At 56.2% G+C, this 20,612-nt stretch overlaps 1 protein-coding gene across 1 annotated transcript in view; it reads right to left on the bottom strand.

The window, feature by feature from the left end:
• LOC123352002 overlaps window positions 1-9,872 on the bottom strand; it is a 51,097-nt gene extending 41,225 nt beyond the window's left edge. Inside the window, exons 1-4 of the mRNA XM_044991686.1 lie at window positions 9,845-9,872; window positions 7,521-7,589; window positions 4,544-4,807; window positions 3,839-4,120 (exon numbers count right to left, since the gene is read on the bottom strand). Coding sequence (XP_044847621.1) covers window positions 3,839-4,120; window positions 4,544-4,807; window positions 7,521-7,589; window positions 9,845-9,872 — 643 coding nt within the window. The remainder of the gene's footprint in view (window positions 1-3,838; window positions 4,121-4,543; window positions 4,808-7,520; window positions 7,590-9,844) is intronic.
• Between the last annotated feature and the right edge of the window lie 10,740 nt (window positions 9,873-20,612).

Here is a 20,612-nt window from a genome sequence, read left to right as displayed (position 1 = left end):
CCTGCGCCCACCTTGTAAAACGATAACCTTGTGTCTGGAGCATCCAGCCCCCCAGAGAAGCTGGTCTGGGACACTCCTCCCTCCTGAGCAGGTGGGAAGCTGTCAGCCCCCCTTGCCTGGGAAGCCGGCCCCTCATCCAGCTGGGTCGCTACCCAGTTAACCCTGTGTGGGTTCAGTCTGCTCAGTCTGTCCCTGAGCTTGGGGCACTGGGTCCGTATGTGTCCTCTCTGGCCACAGTAATAGCAGCTCATGTCCCGTTGGTCCCCTTGAGCTGGTCGGTTGGCCCTGACACTGGATGTTCCCCTTGGGAGGGGGTTCTCCAGGGTTCCCCTTTGGGAGGTCCCAGGGTGACTTTCTTTCTGCATCATGGTGGATCTGTTCCTATGGGACTTCTCCCTGCCACCCCCTGACCAGCTGTCCACAGACTCGTCAGCCAGCCGCCCTGCGCGTCGCAGGTCCTCTGGCTTTTTGTCCACCAACCACAGCCTCAGGTTGGATGGACACTGTTCATACAATTGCTCCAGTACCATTAGGTTAAGCACGTCCTCCCTAGCTGGGGCCCCATCTGCCCACGTGTGGGCATATCCCTGCATCCGGAGGGCCAGTTCTAGATATGTGACCTCAGGGGTTTTACCCTCACTCCGGTACATCTCGGGAGTCAGCCCAAACTCGCGGAGCAGGGCCTTTTTCAACAGGTCATAGTTCCCTGCCTCCGCCCCTTTCATTCGGCTGTACGTCGCCACGGCTTTGGGGTCCCGTAAGGGGGTGAGAAACTGGAGCCTCTGCCGGGTCAACCCTGTGCAGCTCGCAGGCCGTCTCACAGGCATTCAGGAAGTCATCTCTGTCCTCCCCTTCCTTACGCCGGGCCAGGACGCACTTATCAAATCTCCATGCAGTCCTGGGTCCCCCTCACTCACCGCAGCCGGCGGGTCGCTGCTCCTCAGCTTGGCCAGCTCCAGCTCATGCTGTCTCTGTCACTCTTTATGCTGCTTCCGTTTTTTTTCATGCTGTCTTTGTTTCTCCCGTTCTGCTCCCTCCTTCATCAGTTCCTGCTGCCTCAGCTCCAGCTCTTTTAGCCTTATTTCCTTCTCCCATTTCAGCCGCCTCAGCTCCAGTGATGGGGAGCTCCGCCGGGAGGATCCCCTGCTGGCCAGGGGGTCACGGTGCCCGTGGTATTCACTGGGCTCCTCCCAGCCCTTCCCCTAGGATAGGTAGGAGGGGTCTCGGGAAGCCCGCAGCAGCCGGCTGACCACTCCCAGCTGGAACAGACAGCGGTGCCTGTGCTGCATCTGCCGGGCTGCTTCCCTCAGAGATAGAGATCGGTTCATTCGAGCGATCTCCCTCCTCCAGCTGGGCAATCAGCTGTTCTTTGGTGAGCCTCCCACTGCGCAGCCCCCTCTGCCTGCACAGCGCCACCAGGTCGCTCTTAAGGCGCTTGCTGTACACCTGCTTGCTGGCCCCTCGCAGGCCTGGGTGCTCGCCGCTCCCCATGGTTTCCCGGGGGAACCCCTTGTGTTCCAGCCCTTCTCAGGTCCCCACCTCTCAGGGGTTAAGCGTAGCTCCTCCATCCCCTGCTCCTCGCTGTGTCTTCAGTACAGCACGCCTGGTCCCTGTCAATCCCCCTTCGTTTTACTGCTTCCCAGTCACTTACTGCAGGACGCGCCATCCATGGGGTGCAGTAGATCCCACCCCTGCCACCAGTTGTCATGGAGTGGGGGGAAGTCAGGGTCCTGCACCCCCCTCTTCCGGTGATTCACCGTGACTCTCAGCCAGCCAGTAAAACAGAAGGTTTATTAGATGACAGGAACACAGTCCCAAGCAGAGCTTGTAGGTACAACCTGGACCCCTCAGCCAGGTCCCTCTCGGGGGCAGGGAGCTTAGACTCCAACCCTGGGGTTTCCCTTCGTTTCCCCAGCCAGCTTCAAACTGAAACTCCCCTGCAGCCGTCTCCTGCCATCCTCCCCGCAGCTCCTCCTGCAGCCTTTGTCCAGTGTCCCGGGCAAAGGTGTCACCTGGCCCCATCCCCCTCCCGGCTCAGGTTACAGGCTCAGGTATCGTCCCTCAAAAAAGTCACCCCCTGCTCTCCCATCACCCATGCACACAGTCCCAGTAAAACTCAACACATTCCCAGGTCAGTCCACCCCGCTCCCTACTGTGTCACAAACCCCATTTCCCACTGGGATCCCCCCAGCTGCCGGCCGCCCCGGTACCAGGCGTAGGAGTCGGTGGCGGGGAGGCTGCTGGTGTAACTGCACGTTAGTGTCACCGATTCCCCTTCCCGCGGGCTGGTGCCTGGCGCTGCCGTAACACGGACACCTGTGGGGGCATCTGGGGGGCGAGACGGAGACACGGGACGTGAACAGAGAGTGGGGGGACCTGGCCCAGAGGGGGGAAGGGATCCAGGGCACAGGGCGAGGGGCAGGGCCTGGCCCATGTGGCTCCTGGGGGTGAGAACAGGCAGGGGGATAAGGGGGAGGGGTCCCCCAGAAGGGTCTGGGGGCTCAAGGCAAATGGGGAGGGGAGTGTGTCTGGCCCAGAACAAGCTGGGGGGCTGGGGCAGGTGAGGGGTGGGACGGGGACTAGCCCATATGGGTCTGGGGGTCTGTGGCAGTTGGGGCGGCAGAGGTTGTCCCAGAGCGGTCCGGGGACACAAGGCAGAGGGAGGGGCAGGGCCTGGCACAGAGGCGGCTGGATACCCAGGAAGGTGGGAGGGGACAGGGCCCAGCTCAGCATGGAATGGGGGCCCGGGTCAGGTAGGGGGATGGGCAGTGTCCCGGAGGGGGCTGGGGGCCCAGGGCAGGTGTGGGGGGGACACGAACTGAATGTGTCACTGATGGGCCCAGCCATGGGAGTTGTAGTAAGTGCAGGCCCTAATAAAGGCCCAGTATGAGGCCTGAGGCCTGAACTAAAGTAATGGTCAAGACTTTGCTAACATAAAGCAAAGTTAAGCTGTGAGCCAGAGGCAGGCCCTGCTCACAGAAGCAAGGAAAGGGCTGATGCTGCAAAAAGATACGTACCTAAAAGGTACTGAACACTAGATATCAGAACATTCACATACTTGCACATTCCACACAGATAACAAAGAACAGGCTGGCCCATCCCAATGACAGGGGCAAAAGGGTAAAATATGATAGATAGAGTTGTTTTGATCGAACCAACATGTACAAGGTGAGAGGCGGCACCTTAATACGTAGAGGGGTTGTACCTTGCTACGTAGAGGGGTTGCACCTCAATACGTCAGGTGTGATGTGTAACTTGTTTGTATCTGTGTATAAGAATGCATCCCTGGGGAGGTGCCTTTTGTCCAGTCTAGGGGGCAGTGGAAAATCCCGCCACTGACTAAGCTGAGTCCATGCCAAGAGGCACTTTCTCGTAGAATGCCCGATAGACTAAGTAATCTACGGGGAACTGCCATTGTGTCCGAGGTCGCAATAAACCCAGTCGACGTGACTTTGCATCTTACTGGACTCTGTGGTTATTGGGGGTTCTCGTCGGGTCTGCTGTGTCAGCTATCTGCACAGAGCTGGGGCAGCACACAGAGGGAACTCACGCACGCAGCCAAGTGATATCAACAAGGAGAGAGCAGAGCACCACACCGGTACCACTCTGACAACAGGAGTCATGCAGAGGAGCGGGGGGGGCAGCCTAGAGGAGCAGCACAGGGGTTGACCAAACCCGGGTATTAGGAGGTGGGGGTGGAATATGAGTCTGGGGCTCATGAGGTGGGTGGGGTGAAGCAGGGGGATGAGGTGGGGGCACGCGGGGCTGCTCCAGGAGGCCGTGTGGGGAGGATCGGGGGCTGCGAGGGAGGAGGCTCTCTCCAGCCTTCGACACTTACGCTGAACTTTGACCGATTCCCTCGCAGAGAGGCTCAGATACCCCCAGCCGGGGCCGGAGACCCAGACCCCGCACACGTAGCTCCCTCCGTCAGAGACGGCTGCCTTGTCAACACGTAAATCCTGCCCAGCTCCTGTCAGCCACACGTCCCCGCGGGACCAGACGTACCCGGCGACGGGCCGCAGGGCAGCAGCCTGGCAGCGCAGGGTAAAACCGTCGCCTTCCCTCAGCGCTGCCTTCCCTGCCGGCCACGAAACCTCGACCCTGGGCACGTTGGGGGCGACTGAGGGCGAGAGTCGGGAGAAAGTTCATCAGCGGGGCCCCGGGACTGAACGAAGGAGCAGGTCCCTCCCCATCCAGTCCCACGGGGCAGGAATATTTGCTAAAGCCAGATGACAGTTTTTGAGGGAATGGAACCCAGGAATCCTGATTCTCAGCACCCCCTGCTCTCACCAACAGACCCACTCCCCTCCCAGAGCTGGGGAAAGAACCCAGGAGTCCTGACACTGAGTTTCCCCAACCTTAACCCACTAGACCGCCCCCCTCCCCAAAATGGGGATACAAGCCAAGAATCCTGACTCCCTGCTCCCAAGCTCTAGCCTCAAGTCCTCCCTCTTCTCCCCTCCCTGTGTCAGGGATAGAACCCAGGCGTCCTGGCTCCCAGCCCCCCTGCTCTACCCATGCCATGTCTAGCAGCAGAGCTCACCTGTCCCCAGGGGCTGGGATTGGGCAGAGCCACACTCATCCCTGTATCCATCCACCTGGCATCTCAGCGCCGCGCCGGGGCCCAGCTCGGACGGGGATATTCGCAGCTCGGTCACCCCAGCCCTGCCTGGGGTTTGCTCTGGGCTCGGCCGCGCACCATCTCGGTCGTACCAGGAGGGGCGATGGGGGCAGGTGTCCCCCACGGAGCAGGTGAGGGAGGGTCCCGGTTCCAGTCGGTGCCCCAGGGAGGGCTGGCACGGATGGGCTGTGAGGAGAGGAGGGGTGAGGAGCCATTGAACCCTGCTGGGCCCTGGGGCTGGCACCTCCCAGGGGCCGTGGCCTGGCTGCAGAGCGGGGAGCAGCCCCCAGGGGGCGGGCACGGCCCAGCCTGGGAGCTCGGCTGGCCGGGGCAATGAGGGCTCCTGGCAATGGGGGAGAGCAGCAAAAGTTGGCCTGAGACACGGGGAGCGCTGGGTCTGCCCGGTGGGGGGCAGCTGCCTGTGGGGGGCACCACACATCGGGCCTCAGACCAGAGCCCTAAGCGGGACTGTTTTGAATTCTGTCCTGTTCCTGTTATTCAAGTGCCCGGCTTTGGCTTTTGGATTTTCATCCCCCTCCCAGCCACAAAAACCTTCTATCCCACAAATCCCGCAAGAGAGACAGATTCCCCCACGCTGCTAAAAACCGACCGACCGACAGACAGAAACGGGTGGGTGAAGATATGATCGATACCAACGGAATTCAGACCCAATTTTTACCACTAAAAGAATCAAACAAATCTTGCTTGAGCCAGGTACAAACACACTGTAACTCCTGTTATCACCGAACGTGTCTCTGACCTGCCTTGGGCCGGTGCATTTCCCCAGGTTTGGAGCGAGGGAGAGAAACATGGAGAGGAAAGAGAAGCTCAAAGAAAATATTTAGCAATTTCCCCAGTAGGCGACTCTTGGTACATTTATGAGATTTAGTGTTTTCCCGCCAATTCCCACAGCCTGTTTTTTTGCCCACCTGAACCCCCCCCCACCTAAGCACATTTTACCCGCTCCCGCTCTTCTGCCGGGGGGTCCTGCAGGGCCCCAGTCCCACTATCGGGCTCCCCCCGAGAGCCCATCACACCTGCTGCATTACGCTGGCTGCAGGGTCAGTCTCAGCGGCTCTTCAGCACAGGCCAAGGGTTAGACAGAGTGACGGGGACGCGGGTCTGACAACACAGCCCAGGAGTCTGACCCACAAGTCCCCCATGGTGTAAGCACCCCCCACCCGCTTCCCTAGAGCTGGGGAGAGAAACCAGGACTCCTGGTCGCTCCTCTAATCACTCCCCCATCTCTAAGCACTTGGATTTCAGAGCAAGGCAGAAATGGAGCATGTGTGTGTGTGTGAGAGAGAGAGACCTGGAGGGGTGGGGGTGGTGGGTCCTGGTTACCAGAGACATTGAGCTGCCGTCCTGGCTGACCCAGCCATGCGTTACTTCTGCTGCCATTGGTCACTACTTCGAACCGGAAGCGGTAGGTGCCCTGATCGCTGGGGCGCAGCCCCGCCACCCGCAGGGAGCAGTTGTGCTGCAGGTCCCCCAGGTAGCGGACGTGCCCCTTGAAGGCAGCGTGGACACGAGCCTCGTCCGAGTGATACACGATTTGATCCCTGTCCCGTGTCCAGCTCACGGCGCTGACCGTCCACCCTGCGGGGTAGGTGAAGGAGCAGGGGATGGTCACGCAGGAGCCGACCCATCCAGCCAGGGGCCCTGGAGCGATTGTCACATCCCAGGTACCTGCTGGGGACAGGAATCGGGGATCAGACCGGCGCCCGGCCAAAGCGAGTTGGGGAACCGGCCCCGCAGGCTGGGCTGCCGCACAGATCCCACCAGGAGAGGCCACCATCAGCTCAGTCCCCAAACCAGGGGCTTTAACACACAATTGGGGATGTTGTGTGGTGGGGCTGCCTGAACCCCCCACCCTCTCCCGGTGTGGGGGTGACAGTGAGCCCAGCCAGCACCCCCCTGTGAATTGGGGAAGGGGAATTTCAGATGCCTCCCCCACACATCAGCCCATCCCGTGCCCAGCAATTAATCACCTCAGCCCCCAAATCACTCCTGTCCCCCCGAGTTCTCCCATTAGCCCAGGCTGACCTCCTCCCCCGCATCTGCGCAGCGCCCCCATCTAATCTAATCTGTCCTCTGCATCCCATTAGTTCACCCCCCCAGTTCAGTCCCCCTAAATCCCTCCTCAGTTCACCTCCCAGTATCGCCCCTCAGTGCACCATTCATCCCCTCTCAGTTCAGCCCCCGTATAGCTGGGTGTTTGGTCCTTGGGCCAGAGGCCCTGACGGCAGGAGGAGCTGCACTGGCGAGGGGTCAGGTTAGAGTTGCCAACTTTGGTTGGACAAATTCCTGGAGGTTTCATCACATGACAATCTTTAATTAAAGATTAATCTTTAAGTCCTGGATACTCAGGAAAATCCTGGAGGGTTGGCAGCCCTTGGTCAGGTGCTTCCCTTGATCAAGGAGCCGGGTGCAGACGTGGAGAGGGGTCAGCCGGGCCGGAGCTGGGTGGAGGGGCAGGGCAGGGAGCAGAGCGGTCCAGGCCGGCCCAGGAGACGCCCCGACTCGCCGGGGCAGCGAGAAGCCCGGAGGCAGGACGTGGCACAGGGCAAACGGCAGCCCAGGGGCCGAGAGCGGCTGAGGCCCTCGCTGCTCAGCCCAGGGTGGCCGGGCCTAGACCAGGCTGACTCTGCCCTGAGAACCAGGCGTGTTCTCCACCGGGTGAAACCAGCAGTGAGGACCCGGCCGCTCGGGGTCAGGTTCAAGGCCAGACACCCCCTGGGCTTGAACTGGAGCCGCTGGCGCGAGTGGCTGGGACTTCCCTGCGCTGGAACCCGGTTCTGAGCCCCCTCCTGGCAGTGTAGACGCACTCCCAGGGCTGGGAAACGGTCCCCACCGGCCCTCTGGGCGGCAGCGCGGCGCGTCTGTGTGAATTACTCACCGCTCAGAAGGCAAAAGGCAGCGACCAGCACCAAGGCCATCTCCGTCCAGCACAGAGCGCTCAGCCGGCCTGGGGGGGACAGGGGCCGGGAATGAGTCACCTGCAGCATTTCTGGGTGACAGCTCGTCTGCGCCGGGCGATGGCGTCTGGCCCCAGGATCGGCTGCATCACCAGGGATTTTACACCTAGAGCCCTTAGTAAAAGAATTTCCTAACCAGAAGGGAGTAAAGCCCAGAGATTGGCCAGATGGAGCAATGATTGGATGCATTTCTATCCCTGTGTGCCTAGCAGGCCATGTGTGCAGGACTCATAGCCCCAGGTGTGAAATGCAGCCACCTCTGGGGAGGGGCATGTGGCTGTTTGGCAGCTCACAGCAACGCAGAAGGCAGGTTCAGGGCAGGACCGAAGGACGGTTCCTATGTGGAGCTGACATGTGCAGGGACAGTCAGTGAGGTGGAACGGAACAAACCATTTTGATGGGCGGCAGGGACCCCAGGAAGACGTCCTGACCCCTTGGGATAGAGCCATGTGGGGGAAGGGTATCACAGGCCCAAGGGGCAGGGTCGGGGTTCAGTGTCTCAGCTGGGAACAGCAAAGCCCCAGAAGCAGAGATCAGCCCTGACTGCCAGGAGAGAGCCCCCTGCTGAGCCACCCGGCCCATCCTGCAGCTCCGCACCCCCAGCGCTTCCTCGGCTGCTTCCTCTCCGATAGCTGGATTGTTTATTGGGTCCCATCCGTGTGTATCTGTGAGCACAGCCTGGGCAGAGCCAGTGTCTGATGTTACCCGACCGCTCTGAGAACGTTCTACTCCTAGATCTGTCATGGACCCACCATACAATAGCGGGTCAGTCACTGCTCCTCCCTGTGCCTCAGTTTCCTCTCCCACCTATTGTCTATTTTAATCATAATTTCTATGGCGCAGGGACTGTCTCTGTCTGTGACTGGGCAGTGGCTGGCAGGACAAGGCCCGGATCTCAGCTGGGGCCCCTCCCATAAGAAACTCTCACCGTTTAATCTCCTTTCAGTGATGTAGAGATGTGAAGAATCATTCTCCCCAACTCTGGCTTTTTGCCCCAAAACAAGGAACAGCGGCTCTTACCTGGGCCCTGGGCCTGAGTTAACAGCTGGGACTCTGGTCTGATCCCACCGCTGACACTAACGGGAGAGCAGGGAGGTTGGGGCAGGTATCGAGGAATCATATTTATCTACATCTGTGGCAGGAGCCCCAGGCGCTGTGAGTGGCTGGTGGCTCGGGAGGAAAGGGAACCGTGACAGTGTGTTCCTGGCCTTTAAAGGCAACGTACTTGCTGGTTTGGTAGCAATAAGGTCTAGTGGTTACAGTGACTGAGACTCAGGACGTCTGGTTTTTATCCCCAGCTGGGGGAGGGGCGTGGTGTCTAGTGGTTAGAGCTGGGGGCTGAGTGTCAGGACTCGGGGGTTCTGGCTCCACACACCATTTTCCCCGTGGGAGCCTTTCACTTTGTTGTCTGGCTGTGGCAGAGAAACTTCCCCTTTCTCTGGAAATTGCGAAAGCTCAGCCCCAGTGCTGGTTACATGGGGTGTGTGTGTGATGGTGCCTGTTCCTTTTAACCCCCCGTCCAGCCCCAGAGACTCCCCAGCCACAGGCCAAATGGGGCTGCTGGGTCAGAGTTTGAAGGCCCACGACCCCCGTGCTCTGAGAGACCCTGGGGAAGGGATGAGGGTTGGTCCTGTTCTAGCACTGGCCAGCTGGGATCTCAAAGCATCTGAGGAGCCGTTCAGCCCTCGGAGCGAGAGAAGGGTCCCCATCCCCCAGGCGTTAAGGGGCAGAACCAAGACTGGAATCCAGGAGTCCTGAGTCCCAACCCCACTGCTCCAACCCACTAGACCCCACTCCCCAGGGCCGGCTTTAGGAAGTGCGGGGCCCAATTCGAACAGTTTTGACGGGCCCTGTAACAGGCCTGTGTGGCTCCCCTCCTCCCCTGGAAGTGTTGAGCCCCGGACACCGGAAGGGGCGGGGCTACAGAGCAGTGAGTCCGCCCCTCAAAGGGTCAGGCGGCGACCCGGAAGCATAAAAGCCAGCCATCAGAGCTCAGTCGGAGCCCAGCCACCGCCGGGAGCAGACCTGCCCGAGAGAGCTCGAGACTGGGAAGCCGCTGGGGCCCAGAGCAGTTGCCCGGACTGGCCAGAGCTTCCCCTCGCTCGCTACTGGGAGAAGCCGCCGGAGCTTCCCCGTGCCAGCTACGAGGAGGAGCCGCCTGAGACTTCCCCGCTCCCGTGTTGTTACCCCGAGGAACCCCCGGAGCAGAGTTGGCCGGACTTCCCCGAGGAACTGCCGGACCTACCCTCCAGCCCGGGCTGCGAGGAGCCCATGGTGTTAGACTTCCCAGGAGCAGATGCCGCGGACCAGGTAGGCCCCGAGGGGGAAAGTGGAAGTAGCCCGGGGGTAGCCGACCCCTGTCCGGCTGCAGACGCAGAGGTCCCGATGTCAGTGTGTTGCGGTCAGGACCCCACTGACCAGCAGCGGTGATAGCTGCTGCTAGGGCCCTGGGCTAGGACACAGTGGAGTGGGTGGGCCTGTGTCCCCCCTGCCACCCCACTCACGGGTGGCAGTTTTCCCCCTCACCCAATGCTCCGGTCTAGGGACCTGGGCCTATATAACTACAGCTTGTTGCTGCTCAGCCCCTGCACCAAAGGGCCTGGGACTTCCTGAGCCCTAATTGACTCTTATATTGTTGCTCAGCCTAGCAGCAGAAGGCCTGAGCCCTAACTAACTCTGAGAGTGTTGTTCAGCCTTAAAGGAACAGGGCAGAACCCACGTAAGAACCACAGGCTGGTGTGGCTCCCCTCCTCCCCGTGGAGGGTTGAGCCCCGGACCCTCACGTTTACAGGCCCCCAGCAGGGATGTCTTAAAAAAAAAAAAACCACACATGTAAAAAAAACACATGAGGCTTGTACTCACTGGACAGTGCTCTGAGTCTTCAGCGGCACTTCAGCAACGGGTCCTTCACTCGCTCCAGGTCCCCGGCGGCACTGAAGGACCCGCCGCCGAAGACCCAGAGCGAGCGAAGAACCCGCCACCGAAGTGCCACCAAAGACCCAGAGCGCCGCCAGGTGAGTAAAAATTAAAAAGGCGCCTCTAGCCAGGGAAGGGATTCTCACTGGGCACGGGGCCCAATTCAGGGGAATTGGTGGAATAGATCTAAAGCCGGCCCTGCCACTCCCCTCCCCAGGGACAGAACCCAGGAGTCCTGACTCCCAGACACTGTGACGGGTTCCCTGGGGTGCAACCTGGAACTGGGGCACTACTGAGCCCTCTGGCTAACCAACCTGGGCTCCCTCTCACACTGTGATGCTGAGTAAGGACTGAGCCTGGGGAGGCTCCAGGAAGATGGTGTCTCCAGGGAGGAAGCCCTGGGGATACGGCCCCATACCAGGGCTGGACAACTTGTCCAAGAGGACTTGAGCTTGTATAAAAGATCCTTGGGTCCTGATTCTGTCATCTCAGAGCTGCTTAGAGTTCTTCAGGGGAAGTTTGAGTCAGAAGATTGAGGTCCCAGTTGTGCTGGTACGGCCTGAATGTGAGATTTGGACATTAGTTCATAGTTTATAGTCCATTTCTGAAAGAACTCAGTTTCCCCAGCCGTGCCTTGAGCTCAGCTGACGTAAAGCTCCCTGTCGTAGCTGGGCATTGTCATTATTCTTCTTCACCCTAGGGGGACCCGGATGAGGTCCAGTACTCGGCCATCCAGCTGCAGCCTCCCACCCGGAGAGCGGAGCCTGCTGACGACCTCACCTGCGAATACGCTGCTATTAAGCGCTAGCATCCAGCTGCGGCTCCCCTGGTGCCTCCCCCCATGGCCGCCAGCCAGCTGCTCACGCTTGCTGCTAGCGCCGGCTTCTCGGCCAGGGATCCCGCGAGGTAGCAGAGGGGCAAGGAGGAGACACGAGACAAACAGATTTCCACAGCCAGAAGGGGCCAGTTTGATCGGCTGGTCTGACCTGGGCCAGAGCCAGGGGCGGCTCTAGGCAGCAGCAAAGCAAGCACCTGCTTGGGGCAGCCCATTTGCAGGGGCGGCAAGGATCCAGCATGGGAGCTGAGAACCAACAGGGGGCCCTGGGAGCTGTAGATCCTTGGTTAGCTCCCTGCCTATAGAGCCAGCCCTGGAGCAGGGAAAGAACTACATTTCCCAGCATTCCCTTGGCCACTACCAACTGGAAAGGAAGGAGGGGGACATCATAACATTCAGAAAACAGGACACTCCACGGGGAGGGAGGGTAGCCCCTCCCTGCCACCATCCACTCTCTCCGACTGCCCCCCACAGAAACCCCAACCCATCCAATGCCCCCTCCGCTCCCTGTCCCCTGATCACCCTCTCCCAGGAACCCAGCCCTATCTAAGCACCACTGGTCCTTGTCCCCTGATTTCCCCCTCCCAGGACCCCTGCCCCTAACTGTCCGTTTTTTTATCTGGGGGGGGAGAAGAGGAAGAGCAGGGGTGGGGCCTTGGGGGAAGACGTGGGGCATAGGCGGGGCCTTGGGGGGGAAGAGACAGGACAGGGGTGGGGGGACCTTAGGCAGAAGAGGCAGAGCAGGGATGAGGCCTGGGGGCAGAGGCTGAGAAGGGGGCAGGGCTCTGAGGGAAGAGGCGGAGCAGGGGGTGGGGCTTTGGGGGTCAGTTACCAGCCATTACAAAGGTGGAAACCCTGTTCTCCACTGGTGGCAATTCTGCCATCGAGATGGGAGGTTTTGCTTAAGGGGCGACTCCAGTTCAGCCCGTGATGAATTCATCGCAGCCCCACGGCCTGGGCGACACACGAGGCCAGGCTGGGTGATCTCCCCGCCCCCGGCTGAGCTGAGAATCTGGGAATTAGGCTCCAAATTTAGGCTATTTTCATTGGGGGTGTTGACAATGGGTGTTTTAAGAGTTATAAAGTGTTCACTCTTGACACATGCAGTCATGAAATAAATATTGGCTGACACCCCCCCCCACAAGTTCCTGCAATTAGCACAATTTAAATTGATAAAATTAGATTAAGGCCATAATTTTGCACAATTGTGAAAATGTAAAATCAATCAAAATCTGAAACACGCTTAAGAATAAATATTGATATTATTGAAATTAGGGCTGTCGATTAATCACAGTTAACTCACACCATTAACGCAAAAAAGTTAATCACAGTTTTAATTGCACTGTTAAACAATAGAATACCAAGTGAAATGTGTTAAATATTTTGGATGTTTTTCTACATTTTCATATATATTGTATTCTGTGTTGTAATTGCAATCAAAGTGTGTGTTACTTTTATTTCAAATATCTGCACTGTAAAAATGATAAACAAAAGAAATAGTATTTTTCAATTCACCTCACACAAGTACTGTAGTGCAATCTCTGTCCTGAAAGTGCAATTTACAAATGTAGATTTTTTTTGTTACATAACTGCACTCAAAAACCCAACAATGTAAAACTTTAGAGCCTACAAGTCCACTCAATCCTACTTCTTGTTCAGCCAGTTGCTAAGAGAAACAAGTTTCTTTACATTGATGGTGTTAAGTCCTTGGGGCAGCCGGTGTAGGAAACAATCACTTGAGGCCAGAGAGCAGACAGCTAACCAAAACCTCCATTTTATTTACAGAGACAGAGAGCTCACTCAGCCGGTTGAAACCGGCTGAGCTATCCCTTAATAGTCTAACTCAGTTGCCATAGTAACAAAACCCATGACAACCAAATACACAACATATTCCTCCCCCCCCAATAAGAACATCCCCCAAATAAAACACACACCAAACTAGAGAAGGAGGGTAGACTGCCTCCATTCCCGGCTAAACCCTGGGGATTATTTTGCCCCATAACCGTGGGTTTGCCATAACTAAAGATCCAGCCGATGAGGAGGCCTTCTGTCTCTAGGTGGATTACGGCGAACTTCTGGTGTTGTTGCACCCGAAAGTACTAGGGGCTCAGGGTCCGCAGCACGAATAGGTGAGGAGGTGGTATCAGCTCGTGCTGGGCAAAGGGGTATCTCAGCTGCCGGCAGTAATGGAGGAGAACAGTCAGGAACAGGTGACTCATGATTCGGTGTCTCACCAGGAGGGGTGAAGTCAGACCCCTCAACTGCAGATGGGTCCTGAAGACTGGCATGACCTGGCAACAGCTGATCTACATGTCGCCGCCAGGTAAGATTCTCTGCAGTCCGGACTGTATAGGAAACAGGTCCTGTTTGAGTGATGACTGTGGCCGGGACCCATTTAGGTCTGGAAGTATAATTCCGAGCCAAAACTGGCTGTCCTGGGCTAAAGGTTCGGTCTTTTGCTCTGGGTGCCCGTCTGATTACTTGATATTGCTGCTGATGTTGCACAGTTTGTCTGGGTTCAGAAGGTTTCAGCAGATCAAAGCAAGTGCACAGCTGTCGTCCCATCATTAGAAAGGCTGGGGAAGCCTGGGTCGTAGCATGAGGTGTGTTTCTATAGGAAAGTAAGAAGGTATCCAGACGCTTTTGAATGGAGTGTTGTCCCTTTGCTGATTTCAAAGCGTTTTTCATTGTCTGCACAAATCTTTCAGCTAATCCGTTGGTGGACGGATGATATGGTGCTGACGTGATGTGGTGTATCCCATTTGCCTTCATAAAATTTTGAAACTCCTGAGAGACGAACTGCGGTCCGTTGTCGCTCACAAGTTGTTCTGGCAGACCAAAACGACTAAAGAGTCCTCGTAGTTTTTGGATAGTACTCTCTGCAGTAGTGGACTGCATTATAGAGACTTCTGGCCATTTAGAATGGGCATCTACTGCCACCAAGAACATGCTTCCTTCAAGGGGGCCAGCAAAGTCAATGTGAATACGTTGCCACGGGTTTTCAGGCCAGTCCCATGGGTGTAGGGGTGCCTACTGGGGTGCATTTCTTACACTCTGACATGACATACAAGCTTTTGCCTTCTCTTCAATAGCACTGTCCAATCTAGGCCACCAAAAATAGCTTCGTGCAATTTCCTTCATGCGCACTATTCCACAGTGACCGGAATGTAGCTGTTCTAACATCTGTGATCTCAGGGGTGGTGGAATAATGACACGCCTCCCCCACAACAAACAACCAGATTGGACCGATAACTCCGTCCGCCTGGACATGTAGGGAACAAGGTCGGGTGAGACCGGAGAGGTTTGTTGAAATTTTCCATGCATCACCAGGTCCATAACTTGGGATAATACTGGGTCAACGCGGGTTGCCTTCTTTATCTGAGTAGCAGTGATGGGTGTATTCTCTACCTGTTCAAAGTAGAAGATTTCCTTTTGGGCACTATCTTGATGTTTGACCGGTAAAGGCAACCTTGAGAGGCCATCTGCATTGCCGTGCAGAGTGGATTTCCGATATTTGATTTCATATGTGTGTGCAGAAAGTATCAATGCCCAACGTTGCATACGACTAGCAGCTAATGGGGGAATGCCTGTGTAGGGTCCAAAAATTGATGTCAGAGGTCGATGGTCTGTAAGAAGAGTAAACTTTCGCCCAAACAGGTACTGATGAAACTTCCTAATTCCAAAAACAATTCCTAATGCCTCACGTTCGATTTGGGCGTAGTTAGTTTCTGCTTTGCTTAGAGTGCGTGAAGCAAAAGCAATAGGTCTTTCTTCTCCCGAAGGCATAATGTGTGACACGACCGCTCCCACTCCATAAGGGGAAGCATCGCAGGCCAATTGCAGGGGTAAGGATGGATCAAAGTGCGTTAGAACTTCAGAATTTAACAATGCATCCTTAGCTTTGTTAAATGCAACATCACAGGCTTCAGTCCACTTCCAGGCCTTGTTCTGCCCAAGGAGCTCATGAAGTGGTTTTAGCAGTGTGGCTAACTGTGAGATGAACTTTCCATAATAGTTCAGTAGTCCTAGAAATGAGCGCAGCTGGCTTACATTTCGAGGTGGGGGAGCCTCCACAATAGCTTTAACTTTTGCAGGGGCCTTATGAAGACCTGCAGAATCGATGATGTGTCCCAAATATTCAACAGAGGGCTTGAAGAATTCACACTTGTCTTTGCGAACTCGTAGGCCATACTCTTCCAGTCTTTGTAGGGTAGCCTCTAAATTCCTTAAGTGATCCTCTTCATTTCTTCCAGTGACCAGGATATCATCCAGATAGCACTGAACTCCTGACAAGCCACACAAGATCTGGTCCATAGCCCTCTGGAACAGGGCAGGAGCCGATGTGATTCCGAAGGGTAGGCGACAGTATCGATAAAGCCCCTTATGAGTCACAATAGTCAACAGCTCTTGGGACTTTTCATCGACGTGCATCTGTAAATATGCTTGACTCAGATCAATCTTACTGAACTTTTGTCCCCCAGCCAGGCCTGCGAAGAAGTCATCGATGCGGGGAAGCGGGTATTGCTCTGCACACAACACTGGGTTGACAGTGACTTTAAAATCACCGCAAATCCGGAGAGAGCCATCTTTCTTCACTATTGGAACGATAGGAGTGGCCCATGAGCTATGGGTAACTGGTATTAGGACTCCATTGGTGACCAGGCGCTCCAGGTCTGCTTCAACTTTTGGCCTGATGGCATATGGCACAGTTCGGGCTTTCAGATATTTTGGTGGACTGCCAGGTTTAATGTTCAATGTCACAGTGATTCCCTTCATACTTCCCAAATCATCTCCAAAAACAGCAGCATGTTTCCTTAGTATAGGGGTTAGACTGGTTTCTTCTTTACTCATCCGGTGCACTTCTGCCCAGTTCAGCTGAATCTTCCCAAGCCAAGACCTACCCATTAAGGCTGGGTAGTTACCTCTCACCACAAACAGTGGCAATTTAGCCACCTTTCCATTGAGCTCCACCTTAACATCAATAGTGCCCAACATGGGCACAGCTTCACCTGTATACGTCTTTAGAACAGTTTTTGTTGCCTTAAGCGGAAGATGCTGTAGCTTTTCCTTATACACAGTCTCAGGAACCAGCGAGACAGCTGCACCGGTGTCTAGTTCCATGCGTATAGGTTTGCCCTCCAATAAGGGGGTTACCCAGTATTCATGTGAGCCCGCTGCCAAAGACAAAACATGCAGTGGCACTTCCTCTTGTGAGGAGGTGTCACCTTGATCATCCTGGGTCTGCTCTAGGGTATGCAAGGTTCCTCTTTTTGTCGGCCAGACCACAGGCCTCTTTTTCTTTTGTTTACAGGCACACTCAATGTGTCCCTTTTTGCCACAGTGTCGACACACCAGGTCCTTACACCAGCATTCTGATGCCTGGTGACCCAGCTTACCACAGCGGTAACATTCTTGACTCTGCACCGTTTTGTGGGTCAGTTCTTGTGACACTTTTTGCACCCTAGGGGATGCACCGATGTATTGTGCCTCCCTTGTAGCCAGTTCCATGGAGACAGCAATATCAACAGCCTTCTGTAATGTAAGCTGAGTCCTCTGTCAGTAGGCGCTTCCGTATAGCTTCACTGCAGAGGCCACACACTAACCTGTCACGCAGGGCATCATTTAACATCTCTTTAAATTCACAGTGTTCTGCTAGCTTTTTTAAAATGGCTACAAATTGTACAACTGTTTCATCTTCCTTTTGGTCTCTTTTGTGGAACCTATATCTTTCAGCAATTACCAGTGGTTTTGGGGAGAAATGAGACCCCAGGATTTCCACAATGTCACTGTAAGATTTAGTCTCAGGCTTAACAGGGTGTAGTAAGCTGCGTAGCAGAGAGTAGGTTTTAGCCCCTACAACAGTTAAGAATATTCGCTTCTGTAATGTCATTTGCAATACCAAAAAGCTCAAAACGCTCAGTATACACATGCCACTGCTCTGTATTCTCATCAAAAGGCTCCAGGGGCCTGGTCAGAGTAGCCATGATTTTTAGTTTCACTTTCACAGTCAGTGCAAACAAGCAGCTTTTTTTGTTTGTTTGTTCTTTACCTTAACTTCTACTTCCTTCTGTTACTGGAGCAGCACCGAGTCTCACCCTCGTCGCCAGTGTTATATCCTTGGGGCAGCCGGTGTAGGAAGCAATCACTTGAGGCCAGAGAGCAGGCAGCTAACCAAAACCTCCATTTTATTTACAGATATACAGAGAGCTCACTCAGCTGGTTGAAACCGGCTGAGCTAACCCATAATAATCTAACTCAGTTGCCATAGCAACAAAAACCATGACAACCAAATACACAACATTTACGTGTTCGCAAGGCAGCCGTCTCTGACGGAGGGAGCTACGCGTGCGGGGTCTGGGTCTCCGGCCCCGGCTGAGGGTATCTGAGCCTCTCTGCGAGGGAATCGGTCAAAGTTCAGCGTAAGCAGCGAGGGCTGGCGAGAGCCTCCTCCCTCGCAGCCCCGATACGCCCCACACGGCCTCCTGGAGCAGCCCCGCGTGCCCCCACCTCATCCCCCCTGCTTCGCTCCATCTAGTTCATTAGCCCCAGTGTCAAATTCCGCCCCAGCCTCCTAATCACCACGTTTGGTCAATCCAGAGCTGCTGGCTCCGGGCCGGGTCCCCCTGCTCCTCTGCATCTCTCCTGTGGCTGGGCCCAGCAGCGACAAATTCAGTTTGTGTCCCCACCACACCTGGCCCCAGCCTCCAACCCCCACCAGGCCAGGCCCTGCCCATCCCCCCACCTGACCCAGGGTCTCAATCCCCACTGGGCCAGGCCCTGCCCCTCCATCTACCTTGTGCCCCCAGACCATTGTGGGAGAGTCTCTGCCTCCTCCTCTGCCCCAGATCCCCAGTCCCGTAGGGTCCAGGACCTGTCACATCCTCACATGCCCCAGGCCCCCAGCTCTCTCTGGGCCAGGCCCTGTCTCGCACCACCCTGACCTGTCTTGAGCCCCCAGACCCTTCTGGGAGACCCCTGCCCCTTATCCCTATTCCACCTGCCTGTTCTCAGCCACTGGAGCCACATGGGCCGTTCCTGCCCCTCACCCCCTGCCGGGGATCCCTTCCCCGCCCTGAGTCAGGTCCCCCCCGACTTCTTCTCTCTCCGTTCACACCCCGTGTCTCCGTCTCGCCCCCCAGACGCCCCCACAGGTGTCCGTGTTACGGCAGCGCCGGGCACCAGCCCGCGGGTAGGGGAATCGGTGACACTAACGTGCAGCTACAACAGCAGCCTCCCTGCCCCGACCTCCTACGCCTGGTACCGGGGCGGCCGGCAGCTGGGGGGATCCCGGCAGGAAATGGTGATGAAGAACGTCACGGCGGAGCAGGCTGGGGAATATCACTGCCAGGCCGACAATGGGATCGGCCAGTCCCCGTCCCCCCCCCATCAACATCACTGTGGGGTGTAAGTGCCGGGGATGTGTGAAAAGAGACCTCCGGGGTGGGGGACGGGCTGGGGTTGTGCCTTTGTGCCGCAGGCCCAGCGCGGGAGGGTCGTCGTGACGATCACGGTGGATCACAAGCTCACCAGGAGCTCCCAGCGCCGCGGTGGCCAGGAGGGCTAGCGCGATCCCGGGATGCGTGAACAGGGCAATCTGGAATCGAGCAGAGGGGGGATTTCCCCCCTGGATCTGGCCCTGGTGCAACCACAGCCGGGGTCCTGTGCCCAGTTCTGGGGCCCGCCCTCCCAGGAGGTGCTGATCAGCTGGGGAGGGGTCAGAGACGAGCCAGGAGACGGAGTCGGGGGCCCTGGGGTGAGAGACTCCAGGACTCCGTCTGTTTAGCTGAACAAGGGGAAGGGGGGACGTGAGCCCTGTCTGGCAGATCCTACGCGGAGAAGAGAACGTTGATCATGGGCCCGGCGGCCGAACAGACAGAGACCCAGGGGCTGGAAGCTGAAGCTAGATAAATTCAGCCTGGCAATAAGGTACAAATGTTGAACAGGGAGGAGAATTTGACATTGAAACAACGATCTCGGGATGTGGTGGATTCTCCGCCCCGGGGGATGTTTAAATCACGCTGGGGTGTTTTGCTCTCGTTCAAGTGGGAATGAATTCCGGGGAGTCCTGTCACCCAGCTGGTCCTTCTGCCCTTAGATTCTATGGCTCATCCTTCCCTGTGCCCATCACTGCCTTTGCCAGAGGTCTCGGGGAGCCTGGCTGTGATTCCTCCAGCCCTTTAGTCAAACAGGCAGGGGCTGGACTACATCTCCCATGATGCACCACAGCCAGGGATTCCAATAGGGAGCAGGCGGTGGATTATAAGAGATGTAGTTCAGCCAGACAGCCCGGCCAACAGGGGAGACCGAGAACGAGAGTCACAGGAATTACAAGTCCCATGATGCACCACCCCGAAGGACTCCTGATGCACCTGGAATGATGGGATTTTGGGAGAGCTTGGTTTTCATTAAAAAAAACCCAAAGTTTCGCATAGAGCTGGCCAGGAAATGGGGTTTTTTTTCCAATGGGAAAGCTCCACTTTTCATAGAAATGTCAAAAACCAAAATATTTCAATTGAAAATGGCCTGATGGGAGTTGTAGTTTTGGTACTTTGTGCTCCCATTCTCTTCTGTGGGCCAGGCTCTCTAGCCTGACTATATCTCCTATGATGCACTGTGGTTTAGCATTCCCATGATGCACCCCCTTCCCTCACCCAGAGGGGAGCTCGTAGTGCATCATGGGAGATGTAGTCCAGACAGACACCTTGGCCTATAGTGGAGAATGAGGATACAAGGTTCTGGGACTACATCTCCCATGATGCACCCTGGCTATGGATTCCTATGAGGCACCCTCTCCATCACCAAGAGGGGAGATAGTGGTGCATCATGGGAGATGTAATCCAGCTGGGCAGCACAGCCTATAGAGGAGGTTGGGGGTTCTGAGAGGGGAGGGTTTTGCATTTGAGCATCAGGTCTGGTGTCTATAAAGCCACAGGCAGATCATTGGAACCAGCTGAGGTTGGTGCGGTGTGGGGAGGATACAATCCCATGCTACAGCTCCCAAGACTCAGCCTTTGCCCCAGTGATTTGCTCTCTGTTCCTTTCTGCCCACTGTTATTTTAGGTCCTAAATCCTTTCTCCACCCTAGAGGTGTCCGCACCTTACCACTGGGGGAGCTGCCCCACCCCAGAGGTGGCTGCATCTTAGCACCATGGGTCATGATCCATCCCCAGGCAGCCTCACTGTGTGGTTGTTACCCAGCTGCCACCCATCAGCAAAAGGGCTTCAAAACTCTTCTGCAGGGTTGATCCAATAACCCTCCTTT

Source organism: Mauremys mutica, chromosome 17 (genome assembly GCF_020497125.1).
Source record: "Mauremys mutica isolate MM-2020 ecotype Southern chromosome 17, ASM2049712v1, whole genome shotgun sequence".
Lineage (NCBI taxonomy): Eukaryota > Metazoa > Chordata > Testudines > Geoemydidae > Mauremys > Mauremys mutica.
The sequence above is the reverse complement of the archived record's forward strand: the minus strand, read 5'-3'. Positions and strand labels throughout refer to the sequence as shown.